Source organism: Triticum aestivum, chromosome 4A (assembly GCF_018294505.1).
Source record: "Triticum aestivum cultivar Chinese Spring chromosome 4A, IWGSC CS RefSeq v2.1, whole genome shotgun sequence".
NCBI classification, from domain to species: domain Eukaryota; kingdom Viridiplantae; phylum Streptophyta; class Magnoliopsida; order Poales; family Poaceae; genus Triticum; species Triticum aestivum.
The window spans coordinates 148,751,831-148,779,697 of NC_057803.1; the positions used below are offsets into that span (position 1 = coordinate 148,751,831).

Genomic DNA, 27,867 nt, shown 5'->3' on the forward strand with positions numbered 1-27,867 from the left:
TCTGAAAGATCGCAGAGAACTACTTGGGGGCAACATCAAGCGCAACCCACAAATGGGAGACAGGTTTATCTGTATTCTCCATAATGGAGAATCAGGGGTTTAGCTGTTTTATGCTATTTTACCTTCGAGAGGGTAGGAGGTCTTAGGTGGTTATGTGCTACATTGTGCTAGAATAATGAGCTAGTTCTTATATGACTATGACGATGAGTTGTTATCATGATGATGATGATGAGTAATGTGCTACCTTGTGCTAGAATGATGAGCTAGTTCTTATATGACTATGATGATGAATTGTTATTATAATGATGATGATGATGTATGAGTTCTTATATGAATATGATGATGGGTTATTATGATAGTGTCGAGTTATTACGTCATTGGGTGGAAGAAACACATATTAGATTCATGTGACAAAAAGTTGGATTAGTCGTCCTACTAATTCAACTTTTGGTCACATGAATCTAATCCGTGTTTCTTCCACCTAATAATATAATAACTCAACATGATCATAATGATATAACAATACCTCATGTGACCAAAATTTGTATAACGATGTATAAATACAAAGGAAAATATGCAACAGATTTTTTTCCAGAAACTAATAACAGTAGCGAGGGGCATGACTTTAGCAGCAGCGTGCTCTTAGTAGTAGCGCGTTTCTGCAACAGATGCTACTGCTAGCCCTACATAGCAGTAGCGCGGGCCAGAACACACTACTGCTAAAAGTTAGCTGTAGCGCCGTAGCAGTAGCACCGCCCCCCGCGCTACTGATGGCGCCCCTTTAACCCGTGCTACTGCTAGGCTTTTCCCTAGTAGTGATGGTTTTGATGTGCTCCCTCCTATGTTCAACCATGGTAATTTTCAATATGTAGTTTTTCACGTTTAGCGTTGTAAGGGACATACTAGTAGCCGGACGAGGATCCCCTGCCGTGGGCTAACCTACCTTTGAGTCACTGACACGTGGGTTCCATGGAGCACGGGGCCCACCTGTCAGTGACTCAAAGGCAGGGTATGACAGGGATTTCTAAGTCAGAGGATCCACGTCCGTAGTAGCCATGCCAATTCAAATCTGATCATGTAGTCGACCGTGCCATTTATACAAGTGTTTTATGTTGCCATGTGTTCATGTTTTTGTTGTGTATTTTGATCACATGGCAAATTCATAACAGTTTGGTTTTCCCAACATGGCAATTTAGCTTCTTTTTTGCAATTCTCTCATGGCAAGATCTTTGAAATTTTGCTAAGATGCTGTGCGGCTATTCCCATGGAAATTTTTGTAAATGTTTTACAAATGTTTTCCCCATGGCAATTTGTAGATAGTTTGGATTTTCGATATAGCATGGTAAGTTTACTAATTAGACCATGGGAATGTCTCTAATTAGACCATGGCAAACTTAAATATATGGACATTTTGCCTTTCCAACACAACAAATTCATAATATTTTGTGTTCCCAACATGGCAAATTTAGCCTTTTTTGCAATGCTCTCATGGCAAGTTCTTGAATTTCAACTCTGATGGTGTGCGGCTATTCCCATGGAAATTTTACAAATGTTTTTCAATGTAGTTTCCCCATGGCAATATGTAGATAATTTGGATATTTGATATAACATGGTCATTTGACTAACTAGACCATGGGAATTTCTCTAATTTAGACCATGGCAAACTAAATTTATGGACCCGGGCAAACTTAATTCAAGTAAAATCATGTGCACATGGTCATTTCTTTACACATGTTTGGTAAAGTCCACATGGCAAAAAAATCATGCTAAGATGGCAAAATTCTTTTTTTGGTGTGCGAGCCATGGCAGTTTTTACTTCTATTTGCCATGGCAAGATTTACTTTTGCAATGGAAGTCTTATCTTTTGTTGCATGGCAAATGTAACTACACCGCCATGGCAAATCCTTCAATTTTGTCGCCATGGCAAATGTAGTTTTGATTTTCCACATGAATGTAAATTTGACATGGCAAATTTATGTTCATTACCACGACAATAGTACCTTCATTGCCAGGGCAAATTTATTTTTTACATGTCAATTTAATAGCTCATTGGATTTTTTAATTGGACCATAGTAATTTTGCCATGGCATTTTTTACTTAAGTACATTTGAGCATGGCAAATGAATAAGAAATAAAGTCTACAATCATTTGAGTACATTGTGCATACCATGAGGCAAAAATGGGCATGGCAAATTCTTCATTTATATTGCCATGGCAAATGTAGTTTTCTTTTCCCACAACAAAATTACATTCATTAGTTTTACATGTCAATTAAATAGCTCATGGCAATTTTTTTGCTTTTTCATGGGACCATAGCAAAATTGGCATGACAATTTTAAATTTCAAGTACATTGAGCATGGAAAATGAGCAGGAAACAAAATCTACAATCATTGAGCATACCATGAGGCAAAAAAGATTTTGTGTATTTGTTCATACAACAATTTTTTTGAATAAGTGTGTCTCATACATCATAGCAATTGTTGAAACGCTTTTTTGGAATAGTCACATGACAAATGTATGAATTTTTTATCTTCAAAACTTGTTACTTTTTAAGAGCATAGCATTTTTTTAACCTTTTTAGCATGGTAAATTTATTTTATTGCCATGGCATTTTACTTTACTTTTGCCATGTCTATTTTTTTTACCTTTTTATTTTGTTCATGGCAAACTTAACCTTTTTTGCCATGGCAAATTTACCCTTATCATCATGGCAATTTTAATTTCACATACATGGCATTTTCTACTTTTGTCGCTCTTGACAAATTTACATTTTGTTGAAGCATGGCAAGTTACCTTTTTATTTTTGCCATGGCAAAAATATTTTACATCCATGGCAACTTTTGTCATTTTTTTTACTTTTTAGCATGGTAATTTAATTTTATTGCCATGACGTTGTTACCTTATTTTTTCCATGATATTTTTTTATTTTTTCCATGGAAAACATAATTTTTTTATTGCCATGGCAAATTTACCTTTATCGACATGACAATTTTAATTTCACATACATGGCAATCTTTACCTTTATAGCTCATGACAAATTTACATTTTTATGGAGCATGGCAAGTTCACCTTTTATTTTTGCCATGGCAAAATACTTTACATCCATGGAATTTTTTTGCCTTCAATTACATTGCCATGGCAAACAAACTTTACATCCTATATTGCCATGGAAAATTTACATTCATTTACCACGACAATAGTACGTACAATATCCAACATCAAGTTTACTTTATAACACATGGCAAATTTTTACTCATACCCACATCAATTGAACTTCACAACTTATGTCAAATTTAGTCTATAGTCCATGGCAAATTTAGCTTACAGCCATGGCAAAATAACTTTACAACCTATGGCAATTTTAGTTTTTTGTACTCATGGCAAACCTACTTTATGTGCCATGGCACACATACTCTATGTACCATGGCACTTTCTACTCAACAATACATGGCACAATTTTTTTGTTCTCTACGATGGCGAATGTATCTTATTATTTGTTATCATGCCACTTCTGTTACAATATTATCAGTTTTTTTTGGATCATCTTCTCAAAACACAATGAAAATTTACGTTCTAACATGGTATTTTGTTAATGTCCTTGTGTGTTTAAGATATGGCGGACCTACTTATGTGTGAATGGCAGTTGGAAATTTTCATATATGTCATTTTTAGTTTTGGCAAACTTATGTTCAATCACACCTGACATCAACTATTTTTTGTTTGTTTTCATCCAATTAGTAATTTAAATTCAGGTCTATGCACCACTTTTTAAGTTTTTTGTATCATCATAGTAAAACTGGACCTTTTTTGTGGCCCAAACTATCCTGCCATTGTTCCCGCTGAAAAAGCCCCAGGGCCACTCAGCTCATAGGTGGTCGTTCAAGTTCGCTCCCAGCACCCATTCCTATCAAACGTTTTTGTTCGAGAGGATGGCTTCCTCATACCGAACGTTCCGTTCGGTCTGGGAGCCTCCCAAACCGAACATTCAAAAGATATTGACGTCCTTTTCTAAAGTATTTTGGAGCACTGTTTTTTGTCCACACATCCATAATATCATTTAATCATGAAAATTTGCACCTATGAGAATTTTTTTGTAAAAAAATCAATTTCACTTTTAATTTGTTGAAATTTATTGTTCATTCCAAGCATTTGAGCTCTAGAATGACACTTTCGATCTCCAATAGCACCCAAAATTTGAACCAATACCCAAAACCAACAATATTGGTATTTTGCTCCAAAAACTAGCTCACACCTATATATGCATGGGGAATAAAAAGTATGGGTAGGCACCCATATTTTGTGGGTCTTCGCTAGGTGAATATCCATCCGACCAAAAATCATGGTGTGTCACTCAGTGAAATTTCACCTCATCACGCCGCCAAATCTCAGGTTTGCGTCGGGCGACTCCATCATCAGCCGCTGCAGTGACCACTCCTACAATCACTCGAACCTCACACTAGCCACCACTTGGGACCGCCCGCCACAATCTCCGTTGAGCTTCAAACAATGCTGCCTGGTCCCGGTGATTTCAACCCGGCCCCCGCCATTGCCCTAGGGTCACTCAAACCTCACCGCTAGCCATCGCTCGGGACCGACCGCCATGATCTCCATTGAGCTTCAAACAATGCTGCCTGGTCCCGGTGATTTCGCCCCGGCCCCGCCATTGCCCTAGAGTCACTCGAACCTCACCGCTAGCCATCGCTCGGGACCGCCCGTCGTGATCCCCATCAAGCTTGAAACAATGCCGCCTGATGTCGGCGATTTTGCCCCCAACCCCGTCATTGCCCTAGATGGTTGGCATAACCCCGCCACCACCTGCCAAGCCCTATTAGGAGTCAGGCGACGTATACGCGAGCCTAGCAACGACCAACACATTGGCGTTGCCCGGGACGAACTCATGGCGCTTGGGCGCCTTCACCACCAAACTTGGTTTATCGCCTTGGCTCCCCTTCAGCCCCTGCTTCCCTTCCAATGACTTCCCACGGCCTCTAGCGAGTGCCGCAGCCTCGGTTACCTTTGTTAGCCGAAATTGATATCGGTGCGTGCGACATGTTCGACAGAATTCCCCAAAGTTTCTCTGGGCCTATCAACTGGGAGGCGATGATGGTTGTCTTCTGCCATGAATGCAGGGAATCGAATGTAGATGCTCATAACATAGCTAAAAGTTTGTTACGATTAAATCCAGGTCGTCATGTTTGGCTTTTGGATCCCTCAAATTATGTAAACAATGTTCTAAATCAGATTAAGTTTTGGGTGTTCCGGTATTTATTTATTTTTGGATTTTTCCATTATCTACCAAAGCAGCACACACGTTAAGATTCCAAAAATTATATACCAAGCTTAGAGGTAATTTTTGGGTCTCATATGATGTCAATAGCCTGTAAGCAAAGTGGGTTGTCTTCATATAGTCCCAATAATTGGAAGAAGACGACCACTGGACCAGCCGCCGATTCACTTAGTTTCGGACAACATGAACCCCTCCCCCCTTGTTGAGCTGACCTTGCCATTGCTCCATTCCCCATCTGCGCATGTCTCCCACAACACCTCAGCAACGATTGTCTATGTTGCAAAGCGCATCCTCACTCCCTGCTCTCTCAACGGCGTGTAGCTCACCAGATTAACAGTTGTCCGGCCCGCAACATCGCGCTACTGCCAGCTTGTAGAAAAATGTCCGCGAGCTTGCAATGAGTGTGCATACTACAATACAACAACCGCAATCAGTCTGACTCACAACACCACTGCAGCATCGATCCATGGTTAGGCTTACAGTATCTTGAGTGTCACCTCGCATGCAACACAACTACATCGTCTGCAGCGATGAACAAACATGTTGGCGACCCCTCCAAACTTACCACACCGGCGACGTCCGCAACGCTGGTGAGTTAGTTGGCCGGCCTGCAACACCGGTGGGGCGCTTGCAACACTCATGCCTAAACAACGAGCTGGCCTGCATCAGTAGTCGTTGTATTCACAATATGTCAGCAGTGGCGTGCCCCCCCCCCCCCCCCCCCCCCCCCCCCCCCCCCCACACACACACAGAGATGAGAGTGAAGGAAGGAGAAGACAACTAAATCTGTCAAGATATTTCGGAAACGGAAGGAAGGGAGAGCGACGTGTGAGGGCCCACGACACATGTCGCCGGACGAAAGCATTAGATTTGTACTGAGAAACCTGCCGGGTGAAACAAAACGTTTTACTTGGTAGAAAGTACATGCATCACATACCTATACTTTGTAAAGGTTCGTGTTCATATAAATAAAACTTGTCAAAAAAGTCTGAACATGTTCTTTTTAGCAAAAAAAAAAGATCTGAACATGTAAAAGACATTCCAGAGCACATGTGGGAATGTTGTTGGTACCGTTGTTTTTTGAGAATCGTTTTTTGAGGGAGTGTGGTGTGGGCTAGGACGGAGCACACTGAAGAGGCCCATATGCGTGTTGTTAGCAAAAAAAAAAGGCCCATATGCGTGCGCGTATTCGGGACGCACGACGGAGCGAGCTCACAACCGCCGTCAGAATCAAAATTTTTGCTTGGCGGCTAGCCAAGACATCGATCCCCACAGGCGAGGTGAGGAAGGAGAGGAAGATGACGGACTCGGCGGCTTGCCCACTTTGCCAAGCGACAGTGGATACGTGGAGACACTCTCTGTTTGATTGCCATATGTCACGTTGTGTCTGGGCTCTGGCTGATGAGGAACTGATAGAAGTAATGATCTCAAACCAAATAGAGGATGCTCGTTTGTGGATGTTCTGGCTACTGGATACTCTAAAAGAGCAACAAGTTGTTCAGATTTTGATCACAATGTGGGCCATATGGTGGGCGCGGCGCCGTGCTATCCATGATGAGCAGTACCAAAGCCCCTTGAGCACTTCGGTTTTCATCAACAAATTTCTGTCCGATCTTGATTGCATGGCTGTGCACAAGACACGCATGAGGGACTTGCATGCAAAGCCAAAGGACCTGCATGTAACAGCGGGAAACTCGAGGACCAGAGCGACATCACCTGGTTGGCTTCCTCCAACCGATGCAAAAGCGAAGCTAAACATTGATGGAGGCGTGTCCAAATCAGGTAGAAGGGGTGCAGCAGCTGTGGTCTGTCGTGACAGGGCGGGAGCTTTTCTTGGAGCCTCAGCCAGAGTTTTTGAGGGTCTCACGGATCCGCCCTCGCTGGAAGCACAATCATGCAATGAAGCCCTTGCTTTGGCGATGGATCTCAACCTCAACTCTATATGCGTGGCCTTGGATTGTGCTGTTGTTATTTCCATGATAGGCTCAGATGTCCCCTGCCAGTTTGCCTCAGTTTTGAGTGAGATAAACCATAGGGCTAGTTTTTTTCCTACTATCCATTTTATTCATGAGAATAGGAAGCATAATTTCGAAGCGCACGCTCTTGCAAAAGCTGCGGCTTTTTTGTCTCCCGGGCGCCACCTGTGGCTTCTAAATACGCCCGACATCATCTGTATCCCTATGAACATCCAGATTTAATAAAGGTTACAGATGCTAAAAAAAAAAACCGCCGTCAGAAACGAGCCCCGTGACTGCTCGACTTCTCCGGCGAGCCACGCGGTGCTCGGGGGTTCCGGCGGACGAGGAGGGGGAGCGCCGCGAGCGGGAGTCCACCCCAGGAGGCTACTGCGTACGCGGGCGGGATACCCGCCGCGCCGGAGCAGAGGGCAAAGGAGTGGCATCAACCAGCGGCGACGGCAAGCGCCAGGATCCGCGGAGGCCGATGTAGCTCAGCTCTTCTGGCCTCCGCCTGTCGGGCATTCCACGGAGCGCGGCGGCCGGCGGCCACCGACCAACGGAGGAAGCGCGCCGTCGCTGGCCGGCGGCGAGGGGCGCATGGCGGAACGGCGGCGGCGGAGGCAGGAGCACTTCCTCCACGCGCGCCGTACTCCGCACGGCAACAGGGCAGGTGCGCGCGCGGCGCGCGTGGGCCCCACCCGCTGTGGCTCGTCGAGCGGGCCCGGTGGCACGCGCCCGGGCCGTTGGATCGGCCACAGCTGGCACTGGCGGCGATCCAACGGCTCAGGACGCTCGCACGCGCGCGACGGGGGCGAAGGGAAGGAAAGGAAAGGAGACGACGGAGGCCGCGGGTGCTTTATTTGCTGCGCCTGCGCCCGCCTGCAAACTCTGCTCTGCTCTGCTGCACAACCGCCCCGCTTTTGATCCTCCGGAGCGAAGGAAGGAAGGAAAGGTGAGGCGATCAACCTGCATTTCCCCTCCCCTCCCTCCCCATCCCCTCTCTGGTTTCGTCCGCGTCCAACCTAAACCCCAGAAACCCAAACCCCCGCAGCCGCAGGGTAAGATTCTTCTTCTCCCTCCTCCCCTCGCCACCGCCTCTGCTCTGTTCTTGCTTCGTCGCATCATGCGGCGGCGGTGGTGGGGTTTCTGTCCTCCGTCCTTCTCGTTTCGGTTTGGGCGCTGCTGATCGAGCAGAAGGTTGCGCTTCTTGAATCTTCAGAGTCGAGGCATCTTTTTTCGTGCGTGCGGATTTTGCTTCGGGCCTGCTCCCGTCTCGTGTTCCTTGCATTGCGTCGGCTTTTTTCAAGCTGGTCACTGATTTTCTCGGAGGAGGAGGCCACACAGCGCCGAGATTCCGTGGCGATTTCTGTTCGCCTGTTCGATCCTGCGTGGTTCGTTTTTGTCGCTGCCGCCGCTGCTTTTGCTCTTGCATTCGGTGGTAATTTTCCTGGAGGAGGACGAACAACACCGAGACTCCATGGTGATTTCTGTTCGCCTCTTCGGTCCTGTTTACGTTTTGGTTGCTGCCTCTGCTGCTTTTGCTCTTGCATTTGGTGCTTATTTTCCTGGAGGAGGACGAACAACACCAAGACTCCATGGTGATTTCTGTTCGCCTCTTCGGTCCTGTTTACGTTTTGGTTGCTGCCTCTGCTGCTTTTGCTCTTGCATTTGGTGCTTATTTTCCTGGAGGAGGACGAACAACACCGAGACTCCATGGTGATTTCTGTTCGCCTCTTCGGTCCTGTTTACGTTTTGGTTGCTGCCTCTGCTGCTTTTGCTCTTGCATTTGGTGCTTATTTTCCTGGAGGAGGACGAACAACACCGAGACTCCATGGTGATTTCTGTTCGCCTCTTCGGTCCTGTTTACGTTTTGGCTGCTGCCTCTGCTGCTTTTGCTCTTGCATTTGGTGCTTATTTTCCTGGACATGGAGGAGGACGAGGAGCACCGAGACCCCGTGGTGATTTCTCTTCGCCTCTTCGGTCCTATTTTGTTCGTTTTTGCTGTCGACGCTGCTCTTGCTCTTGCATTTGGTGGCGATTTCTGGGGGAACCCCATCGTTGATCTCCGTTCGCTCTCTTCTGCATCTTGTATGGTTGCTTCTGCTCTTCTCTTGTTACTCTGGCGGCTGATGGTGGTTTTATGTTGTGAGGAGGAGTCTCACGAGCACCACGCTCATCTCTATTCCTGTTCCCTTCTCCATCCGAACTGGATACTCTTCAACTCTTGATCTTCCCATCGTCCTTATCCCTCTTGCTATCGGCAACTCTGACGATTCTGGTGTCCAGAACTCGCTCTTGCTGCATGTGCGTTTTCTTGTCCCTTCACAGCGTGTGGATTTTCGCTTGGAAAACAAAAACAGCGCCCTCTTCGTCCTTCCGCTCTCTGGAGTGCTAATTAATTATTGTTCTCAATCCATCCCCGTGTAGTATCTCGCGCATCCTCCAAGTTCCTCAGAAATTGAGCTTGTCTGTACTTCCTTGGTGGTGCTAACGTGCACTGCAACCTTGAGATCTATAAGTTCTTCCTTGTTATGAATGAGTGTGCTGACGTGAGTTATTTTGATATGTATGCTGTTGATGGCAAAGCCTTGATTCCGTTTTGATCTGCATTGTGTTTGTGCACCTGAGTAATGTAATTTTCTGATTATATAAGCATACCTTATGCACCCAGGGGCCCTTAATCCAAGCATTAGTTACCAACCTGCCAACCTGCAATTGAAAAATCTATAATATATTCAAATAGCGGCATAGATATGTTTTCCATTCTGCAGTGTGCCAGTGTAGTTCCAGTTCACATGCAGTAACATGATGGGAGTTATTTAGCTGTTTTTCTATCAAGTTTGCTGCTATATATATATGCGTTCTGCAATGCAGTGACAGTACATTCAGTTTACATGCTAGTTTTTGCTGGTAAGGATTTCTAGGCTATGGTGTTTATACTGAAATCTTTCAGGAAAGCAAACCCAGCAATGGGTGATGCAACAACCAAGTGTTCTGCTGGAGAAGAGAATGACAGAATCAAGTATGCTACGTCATCTATGAAAGGATTTCGTGATGAAATGGAAGATGCCGTGAGTAATATTGCAGTACTTTGTAAAATTGTTGAGATGATAATTCTGCAAATGTATATAATCAATTTTGCTTTGCTATTGTGGTGAAATACTGAATTTGATCCGGACCCTTCTTATTTGCAGCTCACAGCTGTCCTAGATCTAGATGGTTACAGTTCCACATCATTCTTTGGTGTTTATGATGGCCATGGAGGTTTGATCTTCGTTCTGATACTGTTAGAACATATTCTAAAATTTTGTGCTGTTAGCATAACTGACCATTGCATGCACTATTTAAAGGAAGTCTTATCATAACATCATATAATTCATAGTAATCCAAGGTACACATCATGTGCATCTGTGTATTACACTATATATGTGCATGCTTTGTACGTTTACTATTTGTCGCAAATTTTGGCTGTCAAAATCTTGTACAATCATGATGAAACAACTGCGCAATGATGCTTCAGTTCAACATGCATGACCAAGTTTTGCAATCGGGTCTGAGCTGATATATAAACAATGAGGGGCCAAACATTTATTCGATCTTATTTTTTTTAGGAGAGGAGAGGATTATGTTAGGAATATGTTCAGTAGTTCAGTGTGCTTTTTTACAGTAGTACACATATTGAAGGGATATTTCAGCTAGTGTTTGTCTTTGCACTGTTTTGATATATGACCTTGTATAGGAATATGGTTGATTCAGCCTTAGTTTTCTGTTATATAAGATGGTCATGCAGAGTTATTTGTTTCTGTTTCAGGAGCTGATGTAGCATTGTATTGTTCAAGGCAATTTCATATTGAGCTCACCAGGGAACCAGACTATGGCAACAATCTGCGTACCGCACTGGAGCATGTGTATTTCAGGTTATTTTCTAGATGATTAAATCATGTACTCTACATATATAAGTACAGAAGAAAGTGACATATGGAACATGTGTGTGCAGGCGCATACAATATCGGCACAGGCATGCAGTTTTTCAAAAATTCTGAATTTAGCTATAACAGTCACCTGTAAAATTTCATTAAAAATATGACCAACTGTGGCCCCCACAAAAAAACAAGCGTTAAGTGCCTCTAGACATGTTCACATAATCTTCACTCATATATATGCACTTCTTGTTCAATATTGGAAGGCAAAAGGGCCAATGCTACAGTGTTCGAGAAAGGACCAATGTTATACCCATTCCTTCCATAGTTGCAATTGCTACCTAAGTTCACTTATTGTCGCATGTTTGGATATGGAATACATAATTGTTTCATGCCTCCATAGTTACAATTGCTACATAAGTTCACTTATTGTCACATGTTGCAGAATTGATAAGAAGTTGAAACGATCGGATGAATGGAAAAGGGAGCCAGCTCATCCTCCTGGTAGTAGAACTTTGAAAAACTTGCTCAGGGCTGCTCTTTGTGAGGTAACACTGAATGTTCTTTAAGCATTTAACTGTCGAAGAAATTAAACAAAATTTATCTCTCGGATAATGCTTCATATTATTATGTGTATATGGAATTGGAAGGGATCGATGGGTATGATAAGGAGGATCTACTGTACGTTTACCCGATGTGCTTTGGAGTTGGTACTGATATATTTAACTCATAATTCCAATTTGTGTTCCATCAAGTGTCTGGTTTACCAAATTGGAAGGCAGACGTTCCTTTATGTTTCTCATTGCACCTTAGTAGTTACCATACTGCCAAAATTGAGGTGTGTTTGAGTTGATCATTTGTTTATTACACCGTTTGCTTCTTTTATCGAAGGGCACATGGGCAAATTCCTTCCCTGGTGGTGTTACTTACTTTTGTTTCTTAATAGTCTGTTTCCCATATGATTTTGGAATATTATTTTCCGTAGTATTACTCAGTTTGGAATTTGTTTTGCAGGAACGTTATGTTCCCCCCCAACAGGAAGGAACCACAGCATGTGTGGCTCTCATTAGAGGTAACCAGATTATTGTTGGAAATATTGGTGATTCCCGTTGTGTACTCTCAAGGAATGGTCAGGTATAGTGACTACTTTCTTGTCAAATTTCTGAGTGGGGCATCCTGTCATAATGAATGTGTCCAGGTAGTGCCTGACAATTCTTATATGCATTTTATCGGAAGGCAAATGATCTATCCACCGATCACAAGCCAGACCTCCAACAGGAAAGGGAGAGAATTGAAAGGGCAGGAGGGCAAGTAACCAGGGATGAGAACCCCCAGAGAGATATCACAGGACGACTAGTTAGTGTGGACTTGGGCATCCATCGCATCGGGGGGAAATTAGCCATATCCAGAGCGATTGGTATGGTATTTATCTAATTTCCTTTCATTGTTGGATACAATCTATTCATTGCTGATGGGCATTTTGACTACTTGCATGTCAGGTGATTTTCAATTCAAGCAGAACAAAACTTTGTCTCCTGCAGAACAAATTGTGACAAGTAGTCCGGACATTCACACTGTAAGTTTGTAACTATGTTGCGTTAGCTCAGTGTAAATTTGTTTCTGATGAGTGTGTTTTGATGGAAATAACACCATATATTTTTCTAGGTGGACATAACTGATGATACTGAATTTCTTATTATAGCAAGTGACGGTATCTGGTAAGTCTGAGCTAAAAATAACACGAAAGACTGTTTCATTGTGATGACTTGATTCTAAATGAAATACTTGATACATAGTAAAGTCACTCCAGTTACCTTACATGCTTGTTTCATCTTAGGCCAGTATTATTTATCACTCGCGTTTTTTACATTTTGGTTCAGTTAAGTTTGATCCGCACTGTACTACAATGGTCTGAGTTTGAGCCACTTCATCACCATGTGTAATTCAGTTCCCAATTTCTCGAACCGGGGGCTATTAAGTTCTTTTCTGAGTTCAAGTTACTGAAAGGGCAACATCTGTCAATTCCTGGGTTAATTATTGCTTTGTAGTGCATAGATGAATTAAATTTGATGGTTCCATCATGTTGATTTGCTATTTGGAAATGGTACTTCCTCCGTCCGAAAAAACTTGTCCCAACCTTGTGTCTCAAATGGATGTATCTAGCACTAACTTGGGACTAAATACATTCATTTGAGGGACAAGCTTTTTCGGACGGAGGGAGTAGCATGTTTGATTGCTCTTCTTAACAACCTTAGTGCTTGATGAAGCATTTATTTTGTTCCAATATAGGAGTTGTGCCATGTTTTCCGTCCACGTGGATGGATGCTAAAACTAATAAGAGAGTAGTCACCACAATCTGCTAGTACCCATAGAGACAGATCTTTGTTCTCATGTTTCATAGTAATATACTCCCTCCATTCCCAAATATAAGTCTTTCTAGAGATTCCAACAAGTGACTACATACGGAGCAAAATGAGTGAATCTTCACTCTAAAATATGTCTACCTACATCCATATGTTGTAGTCCATTTGAAATGTCTAAAAAGACTTATATTTAGGAACGGAGGGAGTAATTTCGTTTATATATTACCATAACAAAATTACACATCTCTTGTTTTTCTTCTTCTCCAGGGATGTCAAGTCAAGTCAAGAGGCGGTTGATTTTGTAAGGCAGCGTTTGCAATCCGTGAGTCTTATTTCCTCAACTTTTTTCTGCTTGTCAATGAGGCTAACAGTACATTTAAAAGAAACATCCTACCGGATGAAAGAAATTTTATCGGTTAGCATAACGTTGTTGAAGGAATGACTCCACATAGTAACATTCGGTGGTTGTATGCATGGGCTGGTTTCCATTTGCAGATGGAATTGTTGTTCCTGTTGGATTGACATATGGTGTGATGAACGCAGGGGGAGATAGATCTGCGTGCCATTTGTGAGAGACTTCTTGATTCATGCCTGGGCCGCCGGAGAATGAGTGACAATATGAGCGTGATAGTGGTTCAGTTCAAGGCGGGCGCCCGCGCCAACCCCACTGCTACTGCTGAAGCCAGGGCTGACGAAATCGAGGTCAGCATCGAAGTGGGGCAGCCCAGCAACGGAAATGAGGACGACGACGGCTCTGTCAACGGCTGCATAGGATGCTTCGGCCGCTTGGATATGTTTGAGGCCGGCCAGGACTGATGGGTGAGCTGTGCACTTACAGTTTTGAATTTTTGATCAAGAAGTGAAAGGTGATACTGAGCTGGGATGGTTTACAGTGCTATTTTTGCTCTTTGTCGGAGACAGAATTCGTGTCTTAGGGTCTGAGCAGTTGCTGTTACTTACTATACGTTGCATTGTAGTTTCGCTGGAGATTTTGCTTGAGAGCCACTTGGATTCACGCACTCTGTTTTCTTCTTCTTCACATCTTGTCTTGGATATCAAAGATGCTTGATGGGGTAGTATAACTATGGATGTTTACTGCCTTGATGATAATTCCTCTACGCAATGCAGTATTATGCTCTCTATGTTTTCTTGTCTGGTGTGCTTTTTGGATCATCAAGTATATATATTTTTGAGTTGGAATCATCAAGTATATAATGCAAGTGTTATTAATGGGCATTAGACTGTGATCTCAGTTAGCTTTAGATGAGAGTGGCAGCAGCCTGCATTGCATCAAACGGAAGGAATTCAACGACAAGCACGAGTTTCCTTAGAGCTCTGCCATATTCGCCATACACTCCTTCTCTTCATAATAACTGTCATTGTGGAGGATAGAGGTGAGAAAACTCATCCTAACAGAATCTCTATACCCATGTCTATCTCTAAAAATTATGGAGTTCATTCAGAAACTGGATTGTAGACTCCATATTTAAAGGTTGGGACGCTGTTTTTGGGTGCAGTCCAAAATCCAAACACAAACCGAGGTGGCGGGAGTAAACTTTGAGGGCTTCTTTCTCTCTCTACCAATGATAAAGTTGCTTGTACCAGTCTAGCAGTCGTGTTTCCCGCCCACTAATAGCGCCCATCATGTGTCCAACGTGCCCACCGTTGTTGCCGGCCATTTTTCTCGTTGCATGCACCGTTTTCTACCGAGATGTCTTGACACACAAGGCCTATTCTAACTGCACATTGCTAGCGGCTATGAAACAACTGCCACCAAGGCATGTATAGACACTCCTTTCCTTCTACCCCCCCCCCCCCCTAGATTTGCCCTCGGCCTTTTCCTATGCCGCCATCTCACCACCCTCCTCGGGCATAGGGAATCACGTGGTTCTGTTGGGCTCCATTTGAGGAGCTACTGTGCCAACGAGATACGGCTGACCTCGAAGCTCATGACATGGCTGGTGTCATCAAGGAGGAGGAGGCGGACACCAACATGATGGCCTCGTCGAAGTCAAAGGTTGAGGGGCCCGTCCTCCAGGCTTGTGGAATCCCACCTGTTGTCGAGCCAACATCGTGTTATGGACTCATAGCTAGGGAAGCCTGGGCCGCCCGCCACACCACCTATCCCGTTCTCTTCGATGAGTGGCTTCACGAATATGGATGTGTTGATATGTGCATTTTGCATCATATTTTAATAAGTTGAAGGCTCATCTACCATGTATGTTCACGGGGCTATTTCATCTTTATCTTCTTGCAAGATTGCATTGAAGGGGGCCAGAAAGCTGTCAGAGCCGAAAAAAATGAAGGTTTTGTGAGGGAAAATACCCATGAGCTAGAATATGGCTCGGGTGGGCTGTGGGCCCCACACTCCTTGGCCACACGCCCTAGACCCTAGGTGCGCTGTGGGCCCACAAAGCTCCCCTAGCCGCCTCTTTGCTACATATGTCCATCATCTACTCAAAGCCATCACATTTTTTTTTTTGCTTTTCCGTTAAGAGGGCAGAACATACAATCATACTTTTCTTTCTCCTAAGGTTAACCTATTCGAATTCAGTACCTTCAACTGGGGAATTGGAAGCCCTCATTGTCACAATTGCTAAGTTGGATGACTAAGAGCATGTACAATGGTGACATATGGATATAGATGTCTCATGAGAAAAAGTAGCTTGAGGCAACTACATTGATTTATTTCTCTCCAACATAAGCTACTACTAGTGGGGCTCATTAAGAAATAGAAAATAGAAACTTTAATACATACTAGAAGAATTGGGGCGCTTTGCTGCGCTTTTTATATTTCTTAAAAGAATACCCACTCTGTTTCAAAATATAAATTGTATTATTTTTTAAAAAAGTCAAACCTTTTACCTTTGATCAAATTTGTAGAAAATATATCAAATCGATATGATTAGATTCATCATGAAATGAATTTCCATACTTTCTTGTTTAATATTGTGGATATCGATATTTTTCACTCTAAACTTGGTAACTTTCTTAGAATTCAACTTTCCAAAAAATTGAAACCCTTATATTTTGAACTAATGGAATATTTAGTTTGCCGGGTGGGGGAGACGATGTAGTGTGGTGATTTTGATGGCCTTTCGTGGTGTGATTATGTGTTATCCGCTAACTAACCTATATTTACGTGAGGGAATTTCTACATCGACGGCAGAATGTACTATATTGGTGTTACACTCTCACATGATGGCACTTCTTTTAAGGTGGTGAAAGGGTGCGCAGAATTGATATGTTTTTGTACGCCTATTGTTACTTATTGATTTGGGAGGTTGTTGGCATGGTCAAATTCATAAACCAAATTCAAAATTTAATACCTCAATTGAATGAAAGAATTTCAAAATCAGGGGACATAGTGAATTTAAAGAATTGAATGAAAAAGCTCCTTGAGAAATTGTTAACCCGATCAAAATCAAGTTATCCAATTGTAAATTGTAGACTTCAACTATTTGTGTGGCCTTCGAAATTAGGAAGCATAGTGTATAGTATAAAAGAATTGAATGAAAGAGTGTTGACAAATTGTTGACTGTCAAAATTGGGTCAAATTGGAGACCTCAATTTAATGTTGGCTCTTCAAAATTAGGGAGTCTAGTGTCACAGAGAATATACAAAAATTGAAATGAGAGTGTTGAGAAATTATCGACTCGCTCAAAATCGGCTGACCCTTCAATTAAAGACCTCAGTTGAATGTTGACTGTTTAAAACTAGGGAGAATAGTGTTATAGTATATAGTATAAAAGCATTGAACGAGAGAGTGTTAGAAATTGTTGACTCGATCAAAATTGAGTGATCCAATTTTAATTGAAGACCTCAATTGAATGTTGACTTTTAAAACTAGGGAGCATAGTGTTATATATGATACTATGCATCTCTATTTTTTATTTCAACTTTCTTAGCTTTTTACATTCGATCACACTTTTTCTCTCAAGCACATGTCTCTTGTGGAGGATTCTGCTTCCCTATCCAAACCTACTTTTTCTGACATCTTATCCTACATGACACGTGGGGCATCACCATAAGACTATGCATTGACTATGCCCTAATAATTGGCCTAATTTAATCTATACTATGCTCACTTGCCGGTGACAAACCAAAATAAGATAAAAAGTAAAGTCGTTTTAAAAGTGTGAGTAGTGTCAAAAAGTTCAGATGGAGATAAAAGATTTCAATACTTTGCTAATCATGTTATTTTAAAGAAGTCTTTGACACAGTGGCTTTTGAAATACGAGCTCAAAATAATTTTTTTGCTACTCCGGTCAATTCAAATTCATTGACGCAGCTTTAGTACAATTTAGACGACCTACCTAGAGTTTTGTGAATTCCATTCAAACAAGTCGGGCGACTGGGCCCATGGCGTGAGGACCCACCCAACGCCGTGTCCGGGTAACGCGTATCGCCACGCGGCAGCGGCGAATGGACCCCCTGCGGCCGTTCTTTTTTCTCTCTCTCTTTTCTTCCCAAGGAACCTGCCATTCTTTTCTCTCGTTATTATTCGTTTCTTCCCCACTTCCTCCTCCTCCTCCTCCCACGAGAGGAGAGATCCTTGGTCTGCTGCCCGCCGAGCCGAGCGTGGGAGGCCGCGAAGATGCTCGACATCCAGAAGCGGCGCGTCCAGCTTCTGCTCTTCGTCGCCGGCGTGCTCGCCCTCAGCATGACAGGCATGCTCCCCGATCCGCCCTCCGTTTTTTTTTTCAATTACTGTTAACCAGTTCGTCGAGCGAGCAGGTGAATACTTCTTCGTAGAGCGGCGGATCACTGCGCGCGCTTGCGCGTGTAGTTTATGGCGCCTTTCGGCCTTTGATTCGGCGATTTTGGGTGGTGGGGGTTGTTTCCTAGTGAAGAAGAAGTGGGTGCGCATTTGGCTGGTTTCGAGTGGGATGCGTCTGATCTTGGGTTTCTAGACGACGGTAATTGCTACGAAGAGCGAATGACTCGGTCAATTGGAGGTATACTTCGTAGGTCTGGGTTGATGTGGGCGGTGGAATTTGAAGTGTGAGTGCCTTAATTCAGAAAGCCATAGATTTCGAGTGAAGTCGGTACTAACTTGTTAAGGATTGATTGCTTAACTGCTTATAAGATGGTGATTAGCCTCTGCTCATAAGGTTAAGTTGAACAAAAAATAAGAACAACTGAACACTGTCTAGCATGGTTGGTAGTTCATACTGATTGATTCATGAAAACACTTTATATATATGAACAAACAGTCTGTCTGTCTCAGGGCTTGAAGGCAGCGGTGCATGCTCGCGTACTGTTATGACGAAGAACTTGGAGTAGCAATTTTTTTGTCAGTTATATCGTTGTATTTAACTGGGACAGTGATTCTGTCTGGTACCATGAGTGTTCACATGCACAATTTACCCACATGTTTCGCTTACTCGAAAATTCCCGCATACTGGGGGCTTGGCAAATGTTTGGAGTGCATTGGTGGCTGAAGCCATGGATGCAATTCATCATGTAAGTTTCTTCGATGGGATGGATAAAGTCACCCTGGAGACCGATTCCCTTGTGCTAAAAAATGTTGTGACTAGCAATGCTCTGGACCTGTCGGAGAGTTGTGCGCTGGTGAAGGAGCTCAGGAGTAGCATCTTTTATTTTGCTTTCATTTGATAACTGTGATGTTGATTTGATTTCATCCCACAATAGTGTAACAAGTAGTGCATTTACTTGCAGCTAAGGATTGTATCAGGGATTTGGATGACCATGTACTGTGGACATCCAGTTTTCCTGCTGATATATCTTGTGTGGCTACTAGCGTTTTTGCTATGTGCTCATGCTGATGTCTTCCTCTCAGAATTAACAAATAAAAGATCTCCATACTAAATTTTCAATCACTGGATCTATGAGTCTTACATTCTTTTGGAAAGGTAACTCTTGCCCTGTTGCTAAGTTGACATATGGGCAAGCCATGATCTTGTAGAAAATGGCCGTATTGTAAGAATTATAAGGCACATTGATAGTTTAACATGGTATGCTATTGAATTGATATTGCTCTTGACATCCAAATTTTCTCCTAGATAGTATCTGATGATTTCATTTTGGAGAAGTAAGCCGGATGTATGTCTTTGTAAATTAAGCTTAATCAAAATTTGCAATTTGCAGCTGAGAAGTGCAGGGAACTTGTCGGAAAGGAGGCTGCATCAAAGAGTGGGCAGTTCACATTCATGAACTGTTTCGATATGGGGTCGGGCAGCCTTGCATGCGCAGGGAAGGAGGGGGTGAAGCTGTATGTGAACAACCTGCGAAGCGCACACATAGAAACCGTGCGGCAGCGAGCCCTTGAGAAAGCGTTGGCTGATGCTTTGACAGAAGGCTTGAGTCCTGCTGAGGCAGCCAAGCAAGCTCAGAAGATCGGGGCAAAAGCGACGAAGGTGGCCGCTCGTCAAGCGAAGAGGATATTGGGGCCGATAATTTCCTGTGGCTGGGACTTCTTCGAGGCAATGTACTTTGGCGGAAGCATGACAGAAGGTTTCCTCCGGGGCATGGGCACCTTATTCGGAACCTATGCGGGTGGTTTCCATGGCGAGGAGAGGCTGGGAAAGCTTGGCTATCTCGTTGGAAGCCAGCTAGGCAGCTGGGTTGGGGGAAGAATCGGACTGATGGTCTATGATGTCATCAACGGGTTGAACTACATGCTTGAGTTTGTCCGTCCAGAGGAGTATCGATCATCATCTTACGCAGCAGAAGAGGGCTCAGAGTATGCAGATAACTACAGAAGTTCGTCTTACGTATCAGAAGAGGGCTCAGAGTATGCAGATAACTACAGAAGTCGCGAAGGATATGAGCCAACATACAGTGAGACGCCAGAAGAGGCGCAGGCGGAGGAGGATTCGGGGGGTTTCAGCTTGTTCTGAAACTGCAAGCTTGGATATCAGCCGACTTACACCGGGATGGTAGCAGGCCAGCAAGCAGCACTTGTACTGAACTTGTTTTTGCATGTCTAGATGGGGAAGTGATTCTTCTCTGTGATTCTTGTATGGCCATTGTGTATAATAGAAACGTTTGCATGCAACCACGGCTCTGGCTGCATGGTCTAAAGAGCTAAACATGAACAAAGAACACATCTGGAGTATCTTGTAGCATACTTGGGGAACACAGGTCTCTAGAGTGAATTTGCTGTATACGTGTCTGTCAGTTCGTTTATAATTTAATTTAACATAGTTGGGCAGATGCCCCTTCATTTAGCAAGAATATCTTCAGGATTAGCTCCTTTCTACTCTTTTTTTTTTTTGACTTGTTGCACAATTTATTTGCAGTTTGCTTCACACCTCGTTAACTTATCTCTACTATCAATATCAAAGGGGAGTCTATAGTCGTCGTGATCAGGAAAAGATAAACTGGAATCCCGGAACCAATCATTTGTCCAGTGTCACCGTTTGGTCAGCTCATGCCGCAAGCAACCCGACATCGCCGCATAAACTTCCGGAAAAGTTTCGTGAAATGTCGATAGCATGACTCCATTCCGAGTAAAGTCGGAGCAGATTCCAGTTAGTGATGGTTGGACCTGGATGTACTTTGTTGTTTCTAGTGTTTTTTGTACTGCCACGACGGATGATGAACAGGTCAGAAGTTTTCTCGCAAAAAAAAAATCAACCCAAATCGTACTATACTAGTTCTGTGTGTTTGAAAAATGTATTGAACATTTTTATATTTAAGAGATCTTTTTAGGTTGAAGCATTTTTCAAAAGGGGCCAAAATATCCTTTTGTCCACCAAAGAAAAGGTATCCCACCATCCGTCCTGCACTATTCTATGCTATCTACTACGTGTACTTGTATAGAAGAAGCAGGGAGGGAGGCCGAGAAATCATGTCCGCCCTTTCCATCCTCCACAGGGCTTGCCTCCGACTCGCCCTGCTCCCGCTCCCGCTCGCGCCTCTGCGCGCTCCCCTTCGCTCCTCTACTCTTCCGCGGCCGCTCCGCCTGCCTCGCCGGGCCGCCATGAGCTCCGCCGCCTCCAGGATGTCCCACATCGCCGCCGCCGCAGCCTCCGGGGAGTCCAATCAGCCGGCGGCGGCGGATGCGTCGGGATTGGGCCAGGAAGACGACGGTCGGTGCTGCTTGCCTTTTCTTCTTGGACACTTGGTTGATTTCGATTGTTACTTCGCGTCGTTTAGTGGATTGGGCTGCTTTGGCGGGGGAGAGATTGGAGCTCTGCTCTTGGATCGGTTCCTGGAAACATACTAGTACTAGTTGTCTTCAGTTATGATCTGGATACTGGATTGCTCTTTATGGGTTGGTAGTGTATAATTTAGATTAATCCGACTTGTTCTGGTAGAGATCACATCACATGCCCTCTCTAGCTCACTTCAGTTATCATGATTCGGCTTGCTCGTCATACGACTGTTAAAGCTAGACTAGATGGATCAGCCTGACCTTTGCTCCTTATCATGCTGTGTTTAGCTTAGTAAGAGACTCTTTAAGAGAGCATGTGGTTTGATGTCTCAAGTTCTCTTGTTCTGCTTACACGAGGAATGCATATAACCCTAGAACTGTTTCAACAGGTTTATGATAGTGGTGCTTTTGCTTTTCAAGGAAATAATTTAGCAGCTTTACTTCTAGGAGTTAAATGTAAATGTATGGGTTCTGGGGCATTGCCTAATTACTGGTGTTGATACACAAACATGATTCTTAGGGATGGGTGGGTGGGGTGTAAATGGTTTCTTTGAATGGAGCTGTATTTTTGTGTGCACTGTGAAGATCTCTGCATAAAGTGCTGTTTGAGCTGCCCTTGTCCTGGGTTTAACTGTCAGAAAGTATAATGCAGACTAGTGGTACAGTGAACAGTAAACGTATTTGCGTATCATGCAGATCTTTCACTGGGCTACCGCCTTCCCCCCAAAGAAATACAGGACATTGTTGATGCACCACCACTTCCTGTTTTGTCGTTCTCACCAAGCAAAGACAAGATTCTATTTCTCAAACGTCGAGCGCTTCCACCACTATCTGATCTCGCAAAGCCTGAGGAGAAACTTGCTGGTGTGAGGATTGATGGCCATTCTAATACTAGAAGTCGAATGTACGTACTGTTCATGCTTTCCCCGAAATTTCTGTCGTATTATTCCGTTTCACTTTTTAACAAGTTCATTATTACGCTTTACATCATGCCATCATTGGAAATCTGATTAACCTAATTTGTAGGTCTTCCTACACTGGAATAGGTATCCATAAGCTAATGGATGATGGAACTTTGGGCCCAGAGAAGGAGGTCCATGGATACCCTGAAGGAGCAAAGATTAATTTTGTTACCTGGTAAATTTCCAGATTTTTGTATCAAAGTAACTTCTATCATTTTATGGGTACTTATTTGTACTGGATTACATCAATCTTGACTTCACGTATTGAATAATGTGAATTAGGTCACATGATGGTCGTAATCTATCATTCAGTGTTCGAGTTGAAGAGGTAATTGGTTGGATTGGCTTTGTAATAGGGATAGTTGTTATGTCTCATTGATTAGCTATAACAGATTCTTATCCAAACAGGAGGACAACAAAATCAGCAAGCTAAGGGTATGGATTGCGGACGTGGAATCTGGAGAAGCACGGCCACTTTTTAAATCTCCTGATATATACTTGAATGCTATCTTTGACAGGTAATAAACTTCATAATTCCATGCCTCCTATTTACTATTCCTACTTCCAAATAATTGTTTCTACTATTTTGCAGCTTTGTATGGGTTGATAACTCTACTTTGTTAGTCTGCACTATCCCTGTATCACGTGGAGCTCTACCACAGAAGCCATCAGTTCCATCTGGTCCAAAAATTCAGTCTAATGAGACAAAGAATGTGGTCCAAGTGAGAACATTCCAGGATCTTCTGAAAGATGAATATGATGCTGATTTATTTGATTACTATGCAACCTCACAGCTCATGTTGGTCTCTTTGGATGGAACTGTGAAGCCAATGGGGCCTCCTGCTGTATACACATCCATTGATCCATCACCAGATGACAAATATTTGATGCTTTCTTCTATCCACCGTCCATATTCCTATATTGTACCCTGTGGAAGGTTTCCAAAGAGAGTTGAATTATGGACTGCAGATGGTAAGTTTATTAGGGAACTTTGTGACTTGCCCCTTGCAGAGGACATACCAATTGCGACGAGCAGCGTGCGCAAGGGAAAACGTTCAATCTATTGGAGGCCAGACAAACCTTCAACTTTGTATTGGTACGCAGAACAGCACCCAAAACATTAGTTTTTTGTTTGAAACTTCAAAATAGAATCTGGATACCTGATGCATGCAAATCATTCAAACTATTAGATCTTCTGTGTACAAGCTTTGCTCTATGGTGCAAGTCTGGACAGTCAAGAACATCTTTTATTTGTCAATACTCCATATCACAAATAAGTGGTGTATTGGACATGTCTTAAGTCAAACTTAAAATTGACCAAATATTGTTCTGAATACGTAGACCAAGTATATTCTTAATATAATAATTTTCTTGTGTTTTGTGCATATAATATAGTAAAAAAATAGTGGTCAAAGGCAATCTTGAAGACCGTGTCAGTCTCCAAAACGTCACCTATTTGACATATGGAGGGAGTTTATATAATATGTCAGTGTGCTTATGTCTTATTCCTTGTTCTAACTGGGTTAGTTTATCCTTCTTTTTCTTAGGGTGGAGACACAGGATGGTGGAGATGCAAAGGTTGAAGTTTCACCACGTGACATTGTTTACATGGAAAATGCTGAGCCCATAAATGGCGAACAACCAGAAATCCTACATAAACTTGACCTCCGATATGGGTATGTTCTCTGAACTTCCATTTATCTACTCAAGTAGGACTGGAAATCTTTGTTTCACTGCACGATGTTATGGTTAAGCTTTGTGCTTTGACATAGGGCATTACTGCTAGCAGGAAATTTCAAATATAGAGTACTGGTGTAAAATCATCCATATAAAATTGTACATAGGAAGTCCTAATCCAAATCAGCTATTCTTTTTACAACGTCCTATCATTTTTTTTTCATCTTGTGTGCCAAGTAATTAATTATTCCCGCTTTACTCTCTCTCTTGCTTTCATTCTGTTGGTACAGAGGAATCTCTTGGTGTGATGAATCTCTTGCTTTGGTGTATGAATCATGGTACAAAACTCGGAAAACAAGAACATGGGTGGTTGCTCCAGACAAGAAAGATGTCAGTCCGCGCATTTTATTTGACAGATCTTCAGAAGATGTGTACTCTGATCCTGGCTCACCAATGCTGCGAAGAACTGCCATGGGAACATATGTTATTGCAAAAGTTAATAAACAAGATGGAAGTACTTACCTCTTGCTGAATGGAATGGGTGCCACACCAGAAGGAAACGTTCCATTCCTTGACTTGTTTGATATGTATGTCAAATTGTCCATATCCATTAATGATTTCATTTGTTTTGTACTCCCTCCGCAAAGAAATATAAGAGCGTTTATAGATCACTAAAGTAGTGATCTAAATGCTCTTATATTTTCTTTAGAGGGAGTGCCATGCATTCTAGATGCCAGCTGATGCCTTTATTTTTGTTTTTGCAGAAATACTGGAAGTAAAGAGCGAATATGGGAAAGTGACAAGGAAAAATACTTTGAAACTGTTGTTGCCTTGATGTCAGACAAAATTGATGGGGACCTTCCCCTTGATCAGTTAAAGATACTTACATCAAAAGAATCAAAAACAGAAAATACACAATATTACCTACAAATTTGGCCGGAAAAGAAGCAAGTGCAGATTACAAAGTTTCCCCACCCATACCCCCAGCTTGCTTCATTGTATAAGGAAATGATAAGGTACCAGCGCAAAGATGGGGTTCAACTAACAGCCAAGTTGTATCTACCTCCAGGTTATGATCAATCAAAAGATGGACCTTTGCCATGTTTAGTTTGGTCATACCCTGGTGAGTTTAAAAGTAAAGATGCTGCGGGACAAGTACGTGGTTCCCCTAATGAGTTTTCAGGGATTGGTGCTACATCTCCTCTTCTTTGGTTGGCTAGAGGGTATTATTTCTCTTCTTGCTATTCAAGGAAAAAACACATGCCATTTATTTCCTATTGTTGTTTCTCATGACAAAAACCTGATTCGCTCCCTTAACCTCCAAATCTAGCCTAAGTTAAAATTTGATGCACTTCTTCCGAATATGTTTCTTTCTGGCACATAGTCTCACTCAACACACTTTGGTTTGCAGGTTTGCTATTCTTTCAGGTCCGACAATTCCGATTGTTGGTGAAGGTGATGTAGAGGCGAACGACAGGTGTTTTTGTTATTTCTGCCCTATTGCATTTCCTTCTATATGTCCGAGATTGTGAACTATACCACACTTGTGCCATGGAACTAATTCTATTGTGAATGCAAATTGTTTTGTAGTTATGTGGAACAACTAGTAACTAGTGCAGAGGCTGCCGTCGAGGAAGTTGTCAGGAGAGGGGTGAGCATTTCGTAATTCTTTTTGTGAGCCTTTGTGGGCAATGACTTCTAAGGGTTTGGTATGATATCTTCTATCACTTTTCTATAGGTGGTTCATCCTGATAAAATTGCTGTTGGTGGTCATTCGTATGGTGCATTCATGACAGCAAATCTCTTAGCTCATGCTCCTCATCTTTTCTGCTGCGGAATTGCTCGTTCTGGAGCTTACAACAGGACCTTAACTCCATTTGGTTTTCAGGTACACACTAATGCTGAATGGGTAACTGCCAATCTGGTGCAGGTTTTAGTTTTTCAGTCTTTCTTAACCGCCTGCATTGTTCTGCAGAATGAGGACAGAACACTTTGGGAGGCAACTAACACCTATGTGGAGATGAGCCCTTTCATGTCGGCTAACAAAATCAAGAGACCAATATTACTTATTCATGGGGAGCAAGACAACAATTCTGGAACACTGACAATGCAGGTGAAGTCCTAAGCATCAACTTAATTTTAACCTGTGACTGTAAGATAACAGTCATTTTGCAGAAGGGTTAGTGGTGTTCAACTTTGAACTACTGCTCCCACCTCTTTTGTTTGAATACTTTTAATCACAAATTCTTTTAGGTGTGCATAGTTTATCTTGCAAATATATTTGTTTTTCATGTGGAATCTCACTAGTAGTTGTATAATCGACCAAGCTGCTAAATTGATAGGCATAGTGTAAACAGACACTGTACCAAGACCCTAAGAAATTTGATTTGTTGTTCCAGGTTTTGCGTAAATGTAATTGTCTACCTACCTCCTGCATCTTACATAGTAAAGTAATACTCGGGTTAACGTTGCCTGAAATGCACTGTCTTTTGAGAGAAGCAAAATCTGTGCATTGTTATGGGTTGATGTTTTGTCCTAATGTTCATACGATTGTTTATTTCCTGGTGTATAGCTAATTAGCTGTTTTATTTGGAGGATAGTTTTGTATCACCTAACCTTGATATTTCAATTACAGTCGGACCGATTCTTCAATGCGTTGAAGGGTCATGGTGTACAGTCTCGTTTGGTAATACTTCCTTTTGAAAGCCATGGGTACTCTGCCAGGGAGAGCATTATGCACGTGCTTTGGGAGTCTGACAGGTGGCTGCAGAAGTACTGTGTAAACGGCACTAGCAAGGCTGATTCAGAGACAGCAGCTGATGGAGAAAGTAAAAAATTGGCAGCCAGTGGTGGTGGAGCAGCATCTGAAGGTCTAAGCTCCGACGGATTCTCATCAATCCCACGATCGCTTCTGTGGTAACTTCTTATTGCTGTTTTTCTTATGATGCTAAAATCCATTTCGTTGCTTACTCACCATCTCATCCATTTCCTTATCGACGCCAAATCATATTTAAACAAATGAATTTCAGCAGCTTGTTATTTTATGTAGCTTATTATAGAATTAACATCTCACTCAGTTAGGTGTGCATCCCGTCCATGTTAACATTTGTATGTTTATTACGATGTATGCTTCAGTAAAAAAGGTGATGAATTCTTTTCGTGTCGTTCAGATCAACTACTGTTAAGATGTACGGGAAATAAAATCATCTCTGGACAGCATGCACAGGCCAAAAGGAAAATAAAATGTGCTGCCGAACTTGTATGAACCTGTGCTTCTTCCAGGCTTAAGACTGGATGGCCATTGTATTTTGACTGCATTTCCGCAGAAGGTGATTGTTCCATAGATTGGTGGGGGTTAAGGAAAGCTTCACATTGTCGGATATTGCGCCCTGGCTGAATTCTCAACTGTAATTTTGTTGGTGGGGACGCCCAAGATACTGTAATTTTGTACCCACTTAGCGACAATGTACAGGTGTAGACTAGTGCGTACCATTACCAAAACAGTCGCTGCGTGCAGTGTTCTATTGTTTGACCGCGGAAATAAATTTATGATGGAGAACAGCTTAATATGTTGGCG

At 42.7% G+C, this 27,867-nt stretch overlaps 3 protein-coding genes across 5 annotated transcripts; all 3 read left to right on the top strand.

Moving 5' to 3' along the window:
• The first annotated feature begins 8,212 nt into the window (after window positions 1-8,212).
• LOC123081885 (probable protein phosphatase 2C 21) lies at window positions 8,213-14,679 on the top strand. Of its 2 annotated transcripts, XM_044504399.1 has the most exons (11): window positions 8,213-8,304; window positions 10,200-10,317; window positions 10,441-10,510; window positions 11,058-11,163; window positions 11,612-11,714; window positions 12,181-12,300; window positions 12,403-12,583; window positions 12,666-12,742; window positions 12,832-12,884; window positions 13,797-13,851; window positions 14,073-14,679. In XM_044504399.1, the coding sequence occupies exons 2-11, from the start codon at window positions 10,216-10,218 to the stop codon at window positions 14,343-14,345; spliced, it is 1,140 nt and encodes a 379-aa protein (XP_044360334.1). In that variant the 5' UTR covers window positions 8,213-8,304; window positions 10,200-10,215; the 3' UTR covers window positions 14,346-14,679. The 2 variants fall into 2 exon arrangements, with proteins under 2 accessions (XP_044360334.1, XP_044360333.1); XM_044504398.1 differs by lacking the exon at window positions 8,213-8,304 and having other exon boundaries at window positions 10,174-10,317.
• Window positions 14,680-17,980: 3,301 nt separating this feature from the next.
• LOC123085667 (uncharacterized) lies at window positions 17,981-20,722 on the top strand. The gene is made up of 2 exons (XM_044507340.1): window positions 17,981-18,199; window positions 19,641-20,722. The coding sequence occupies exons 1-2, from the start codon at window positions 18,127-18,129 to the stop codon at window positions 20,390-20,392; spliced, it is 825 nt and encodes a 274-aa protein (XP_044363275.1). The 5' UTR covers window positions 17,981-18,126; the 3' UTR covers window positions 20,393-20,722.
• Window positions 20,723-21,277: 555 nt separating this feature from the next.
• LOC123085666 (probable glutamyl endopeptidase, chloroplastic) lies at window positions 21,278-27,857 on the top strand. 2 transcript variants are annotated; one of them, XM_044507339.1, is made up of 15 exons: window positions 21,278-21,586; window positions 22,348-22,555; window positions 22,678-22,788; window positions 22,896-22,941; window positions 23,022-23,131; window positions 23,206-23,709; window positions 24,161-24,289; window positions 24,581-24,877; window positions 25,055-25,513; window positions 25,702-25,767; window positions 25,881-25,941; window positions 26,029-26,178; window positions 26,266-26,403; window positions 26,926-27,206; window positions 27,461-27,857. In XM_044507339.1, coding segments are annotated over exons 1-15 (2,802 nt in total). In that variant the 5' UTR covers window positions 21,278-21,345; the 3' UTR covers window positions 27,462-27,857. The 2 variants fall into 2 exon arrangements, with proteins under 2 accessions (XP_044363274.1, XP_044363273.1); XM_044507338.1 differs by lacking the exon at window positions 27,461-27,857 and having other exon boundaries at window positions 26,926-27,210.
• Window positions 27,858-27,867: the final 10 nt, after the last annotated feature.